General features: G+C 39.8%; 1 protein-coding gene across 1 annotated transcript in view; it reads right to left on the reverse strand.

Moving 5' to 3' along the window:
• kif5ab (kinesin family member 5A, b) overlaps nt 1-6,808 on the reverse strand; it is a 104,554-nt gene that overhangs the window by 43,934 nt on the left and 53,812 nt on the right. The window contains exons 13-14 of the mRNA XM_037679817.1: nt 5,768-5,836; nt 4,369-4,575 (exon numbers count right to left, since the gene is read on the reverse strand). Coding sequence (XP_037535745.1) covers nt 4,369-4,575; nt 5,768-5,836 — 276 coding nt within the window. The remainder of the gene's footprint in view (nt 1-4,368; nt 4,576-5,767; nt 5,837-6,808) is intronic.

Here is a 6,808-nt window from a genome sequence, read left to right on the forward strand (position 1 = left end):
GGGGGGGGGGGGAGCGGTACACCACCAACACTGTTATAGTGGGGGTGGTGTGTTGCTGACCTCAACTCAGGATGTTGTGGGTCAGTGGACGGAATACTTTGAAGACCTCCTCGATCCCACCGGCACGTCTTCCACTGAGAAAGCAGAGCCTGGGGACTCTGGGTCGGGCCCTCCAATCCCTGGTGCTGAGGTCACCGAGGTGGTTAAAAGTTCCTCGGTGGCAGGGCCCCAGGGATCGATGAGATTCGCCCGGAGTTCCTTAAGGCTCTGGATGTTGTAGAGTTGTGCTGGCTTATGCAACTCTGCAATATTGCGTGGACATCGAGGGAAGTTCCCCTGGATTGGCAGACCGGGGTGGTGGTCCCCCTATTCAAAAAGGGGGACCGTAGAGTGTGTTCCAACTACAGGGGGATCACGCTCTTAAGCCTCCTTGGTAAGGTATATTCGGGGGTTCTGGAGAGGGGGGTTCGTCGGATAGTCGATCCTCAGATTCAGGAGGAGCAGTGCGGTGCGTCTGCAGTGAAGTGGGCGCTGTACAGGTCTGTCGTGGTGAAGAGAGAGCTGAGTCAAAAGGCGAAGCTCTCAATTTACCGATCGATCTACGTTCCTACCCTCATCTATGGTCATGAGCTTTGGGTTGTGACCGAAAGAACGAGATCTCGGATACAAGCAGCCGGAATGAGTTTTCTCCTCAAAGTGTCTGGACTCTCTCAGAGTTAGGGTGAGAAGCTCGATCATCCGGGAGGGACTCAGAGTAGAGCCGCTGCTTCTCCATGTTGAGAGGAGCCAGTTGAGGTGGCTTGGGCATCTAGTTAGGATGCCTCCTGGACGCCTCCCTGGTGAGGTGTTCCGGACACCTCCCACCGAGAGGAGACCCAGTGGAAGACCCAGGACACGCTGGAGGGACTATGTTTCTCAGCTGGCCTGGGAACGCCTCGGGATTCCCCCTGAGGAGCTGGCCCAAGTGGCTGGGGAGAGGGAAGTCTGGGCCTCCCTACTTAAGCTGCTACCCCCGTGACCCGACCCCAGATAAGCGGAAGAAAATGGATGGATTATGTCTCATTATTTTGTCTTACAAATGTATTGATTGTTTTTTTGTTTATTTTCTGTAATATTAAATTTAAAAGAGGTAGGAAAATTGTCTCTCTGTTTCTCCTTAAGTTGCCAAGTATTGTGAAACAGATGCTACTTGTTCAAATTAAATAAACTAAATTATATCCAGCTTAAGTGATTGAGCAAACACTTCTGAGCATCTTATCATATTAAATATCTCTGAGACTTTGAAACATATATTGTATGTTATATTGTCTTAAAAGCTGGGACTGTTTTAAAAACACCTTGTCGCAGTTAAACGTCCATATGAAAGATGAATTATCTAAAATGATGCATCATTATCCAGCGTGAGGCATCGTGCATGCTGTTAGAGCTGAGGCTTGCTTAAACTGATTTATCATCATGACTGCAAATCTAAAGAGCAATATTAAATAATCTAATGGGTCTACCATTTTCAGTCTCCTGCAGGATGGAAAAATGTATGCATAACACAAATCTAGTTTAAGTTTTGCCATTTTCTTTTAAATTTCATTAGTTTGGACTTTGTCTTTGTTGTTTTTGTTATATATTTCTGGATCATTCAGAAATTAACATAAATTAATCCACTGCATTTTCATCTTTTTAATATCTTAAAGCTCTGTTGTCAGTTTTATACCACTTTCCAGTTAACTGAAAAGCAACAGCAGTATATCATTAGCTAAAACTAATTCCTTTATCAAAGACTTGAGATACAAAGTCAATAAAAATGTTCTGTTTAGATAAAGAAGGATTTATGAAGACGTACTCCTCAGAGGACGGTTGAAATCACAAATACTGTTAATCAAAATGATAGAAAAGGGGACCGAGAGGCCAGATGGATGGAAGAAGGTGCTAGAAGGAGCAGACGGATGACAGTGACAGTGAGTGATGGGATGACTTCCTGCTGAAGAAGCGAGGAGTTTCTTCTGAACATAAAGATGAAGAAAGCCGAGAAGACAGTTCAAATGATGAATGCGCTTCTTTGCACCATTTTTCTAAGGCAGCGCTGCAGTGTTTCTACTCTAGATAAAGAAAATTTTCAAAAAGTACAACACCAGTCACAAGCACTGGAATGCAGAAAGTGAAAAAGTGGCTGTAAAGATAAAGGATGGAGCTGCGGAAAAGCCCCGTGAAGCTGCAGTAATGTGATTATTGCTCCATCCCTTTCCTTGTATCGACTCGTATTGGATTCTTGTTTGTATTTTGTTTCTCATTTTGTGCCAGATGGCACCGCTGAGAGAGATCCTGTCAGGTGAGAAGTATGGGCAGAACACAGTGGAAATGGGGAAGTGGTGTTAAATGAAAAGATGGAGAAGAAATTGAGGGGGCAGCTGAGTTTAGGCAATTGAAGTGTGCAGTAATTGTCAGCTCCTATTATTGGTTTTGGAATCAACAGTACTTCACAGTACACATACAGCAGTTTAGCACAATGTAAAATGTCATAACGTTAATACTCTTAAAGTATGCTAACTGACCTAATCAGACGTTGTTAACGACCTTGTCATCTGTGGCTGCTCTTACTTCTCTCACATAAACAAGTTGTCAAGAAGAGGCCAGTGAACGTCCTCTGTGGTTTCTGTTATGGCCTCTTCTGGTAGTTGGGATGGCTGCCACCCCTTAAGAGTTTTATTGCTGAGCACAAATCTGTGCACAGCTGCAGGCAGTGCACTTTGTCAAAATGTAGCTCTTATTTCTCTTTGCATGTAAATCCAGAGCTGCTCAGTGGAAAAGTTGTTTGTCCCTGTAGCCTTGCAGCAAGAAGGCTGCAGATTTGACTCCCCGAACAGGAAGTAGCTCGTAAAGAATGGATGGATGGATGGAACTTTTTCATTTATTCAACCTTTATTTAGACAGGTTAATCCCATTGAGCCTTGAGGACTCATTTACAAGAGAGACCTGATTTCAGCAGAGAGTGATGACAACAGTGGACGACAACAAAAGACAATCATAAAAGAGGCGTGTGTCTGACTGAGTCAACATTCACTCAGTGGGCTTGGCCCGGTGGGGATGGTGGTTGCCCTCTGATCAGAGGGCTGGGGGTACAATCCCCAGTCCCTCCAGCTTGCCGAAGAAAATAAACTGCACCCCGACTTCTTTTATGTGTATCAGTGAGAATATAAAACCAGTGCTGTATATAGTGTATAAAAATATATAAATGAAAGCACAGTATGAATGTGTGCATGAAAAGCTCTGCACACTTTGCAGAAGCTGGCGAGATTAAAAAGGAACAAATTGTGGATCATTTATTATAATTATCCTTGTTTCTTCCATAAGTTTTGGCCAATAAATAATTATTTAATTTTTTTTAAATCCTGCTTAAAAATTCACCTTTGGACTTTGAGTTCCATCAGAGTTTTGATGTTGTGATGTTTCCTTCTTCCACTTTGTTTTTAGCCTTCTTCATTGTACTTGTACATTTGTTCGTGGGATTTTTAAATTTATTTTATTATCCTGTTTGTTCTTGACCTCCTTGAAACGCAATTTTGTCAACACTGTTAATTTTTTAATGTGCTGTATAAATAAATTTGATATTGACAGTCAATCTACTTCTGCATACTTTGTGCTATTTGAGCCCTTCACATGTAATCACAGGTTCAGCTAGTTAAGGAGAAGGGTGACATAACTTTTACCTTTTGTTGCTTTTATATAGTTTTTTTTTTTTTTCAAATATATTTACATTTATTTTCAAAAAACAAAATACCCAAGAAAATACATTAAGATAGCTTCATTTGCTTCAACACATTATTTTCTTTTAAATCTACTTCCTTGAAATGTACTTGCCGTATTTTAGTCTTTGTATGCTCCATTTAGCTTTTAGCTACTGTTTTGATAATTTTATAATTTAGCTATGGTTTTGTGTCCTTTAAGATACAGTTTGTAATTTTGGCATTTAGCTTGAGTTTTTCTATTGTTCTGCCTTTAGCAATATTTTTGCTAATTTTAGATTTTAACTATGGTTTTGCTAAGTTCATCTTTTAGCTCCTGGTTTGCTAAAATAAGCTTCAGTTCTGCATGTTTTCTATTATTCAGTATCAGCTTCACTAAATTTCTGTTAAGTTATTCAGCGCTGATTATTCACCGTGTATTTTCATAAAAGATAGTAAAGTTTCTAATTGTATTTTACTCTAGTAACTCAGATAATTTGTCTTTAGAAGCTTACAATGAACATATTTCAAATCCGTCTACAAACTATCTTATAAATCTTTCTCCTTTTTCAATAAATCCATCACAACATACAATTTATTATAGTTTGTTGTGGAGCACCTTTACAACAAGCCTGCTGAAAGTCTGACTCACCATCTTTTTGGTGAGTTCTTCCGCCAGGAGCTTGTTCTGCATGCTTTTCTCCTCCACCTCCAGGCTCTTCTGGTCATAGTTTAGCGCCAGCTCCTCAAGTGCCTGAAGCACCTCCTTCACCTCTGCTTTAGCCAATTCATTCTCTGTCTGCAGCCTGCAGAGCTCCGCCTGCACCCTCTCACCGTCTCCCCTGGATGATGCTAAAAGCTGAAAAACACGGAGATTCAGCTGAATATATAAGCTGCATATAAAAAGACAAAGTTTGTTTTCTCAGTCATCCAGGTATATAACAACAAAAAAGGTTGAATCATGTCATCTGGACTTCGTTTTTTTGTTAAAAAGAAACGTTTCGCCCCTCATCCAAGAGGCTTCGTCAGTCTGAGGCCTAGCCATCTGGTATTACCCAGAAGCCACCTTTTGTTGCATATAAAAAGGTTTTTTCCAAAGAGATGGAGCAAAAAGTCAACTGTATAGGAGGACTCTTGTTTACCAAGGATGCTGTTTCAATATTGATCTCCTACAGAGAACACAATACAGATATTGTAACAGATTTCATTTTGCTCTGCAGTGTTTGCTCTCTTGCTGCAGACCACTGAGGGTTATTTCCCTGAATGAGTCATTAAACGTAGATGTTGCTCTTCGTGGGGTTCCTTAATATTTACACCATCTCACAGCTTTTGTTTGAACAAATGGATGCTACAAGACTCAATCTGTGGTCTGCCCATAATGAAGTCAGCTCAACCCAGAGCAGGAGCATTATGGGATACAAATTAACAGATTTTGCACACGAAGCCCCCTTTTACCCCATTTTAATTCATGCTAACATATATTATTATATTATAAAATTCTTTGTCGCCACTGTAATGAATACTTCCTATAAAATACCTCTATTATTACCTTTTTATTAAATCGTTAAAGGGCTGTTTTCCCCAGAAGCATCTACTAAATTTGTTGCTTGCTTAATAAAGTGGTCTAAACCATTTCTTGTTAGTCCTAAATTTAATAAATCACAAGAGGATATTTGATTTTTTTTTTCTTTTTTGCTTCATAATGAAAAAGTTATGCCGATTGTAAAGAAAAGCTTTAGTTGAGCTTTAGTTATTTTTCCTGTCTTTACATTTACTCTTCCAAGTTGTGCCTAAGCAGTGACTGAAACGTGTTCACTTTTAATCAGCTCTAATCATTACTGCACCAACAAACGAGCAACAGCAAATAAACAAAGTCAGAGGCTTCTTTGGCACCAGGAGAGTTGTATTTTCCATCTCATTCATCTCAAGGACAGGACAGTAAACCTCTTACAGCTGACTTCTATTTACTGTTGGCTCCTTTGCAGGAGCAGCAGCCCACTGTGAGCCATTTAACCAAACTGATGAGAGTATGTAAAACCAAGATCTCTTACCTCCTCCTGGTCGAGCATCTGCTCCTTCAGCTTCTCCACCATCTGGCTCTGGTGGTTGATCTCATCGTCCTTTAGTGAGACAGAGGAAATACATAGTTTGTTTGTATTCAGATACTGTATAAAAACGCTGGTGCAGTCAGGTTCTTCTGCACATCATGATTTGATGTCTGATCATGACAGTAAAATCTATTATGCAATGCATTAAATACAAGAAGAGAATGTAATTTAGAAGCTAAGTTGTTGGTCATAGTTTGTAAAATGCATTTATTTGATGATTATTGCTAACCCTGCTTAAAATACTGAAGGCCTTGAAGGAGTGAATATCGCCTGTCTCCTTTCATGCCACAGATTTATACTAAAACTAAGAAGGGACAGAGTTACAGCTGTTTTAGTCAAACCTTGTAAATTATGTTTGATGCAATCTCAATCAATAGTTGTAAGATTGTGCCAGATGTGATAAAGCTTGAATGTGTTGAGGATGACTCTCAGCTACTTCCATACCTAAATTTAGCTCAACATCTGTCAGTCTGGCAGAGTTATATCAATTTACTTGGTTTCAAAGGGTAGTTGGTTGTGACAGTTGTATTGGTGCAACACGGTAGATCACTGGGTGTACTGTTGTAGCTGTACACCCAATTACTACTTTCTAGTTTTATTAAAATCCCTCCAATGGTTTATGAGATATTTTGCGAACAGACAGACATGAAATAAAAAATAAAAAAATTAAAATCCCTGTAATGTCACTTTAATTGGTGATATGTGACATCCGTGCTGCTGATTATCCATGCTGCTGATCTCTTGCCTTTAAGCTGCTGTATTCATACCCATCTGCTCACAGCAGACTCATGTTCAGGCTGATTTTTAATATATTGTATTATTTTACAGTATTAGTGTGTAGTGTATAACTTAGATCCTCGTATACTCTTTCTTTTTATACTTTATATTTTTACTATTTTTGAGTGTGGAACCTTGGATAGGCAATTTTGTTCCACCGCATGTACCACATGTGATGGGAATGACAATAAAGAACCTTGAACCTTG

Source organism: Nematolebias whitei, chromosome 7 (assembly GCF_014905685.2).
Source record: "Nematolebias whitei isolate Nwh7 chromosome 7, NemWhi1, whole genome shotgun sequence".
NCBI lineage: Eukaryota > Metazoa > Chordata > Actinopteri > Cyprinodontiformes > Rivulidae > Nematolebias > Nematolebias whitei.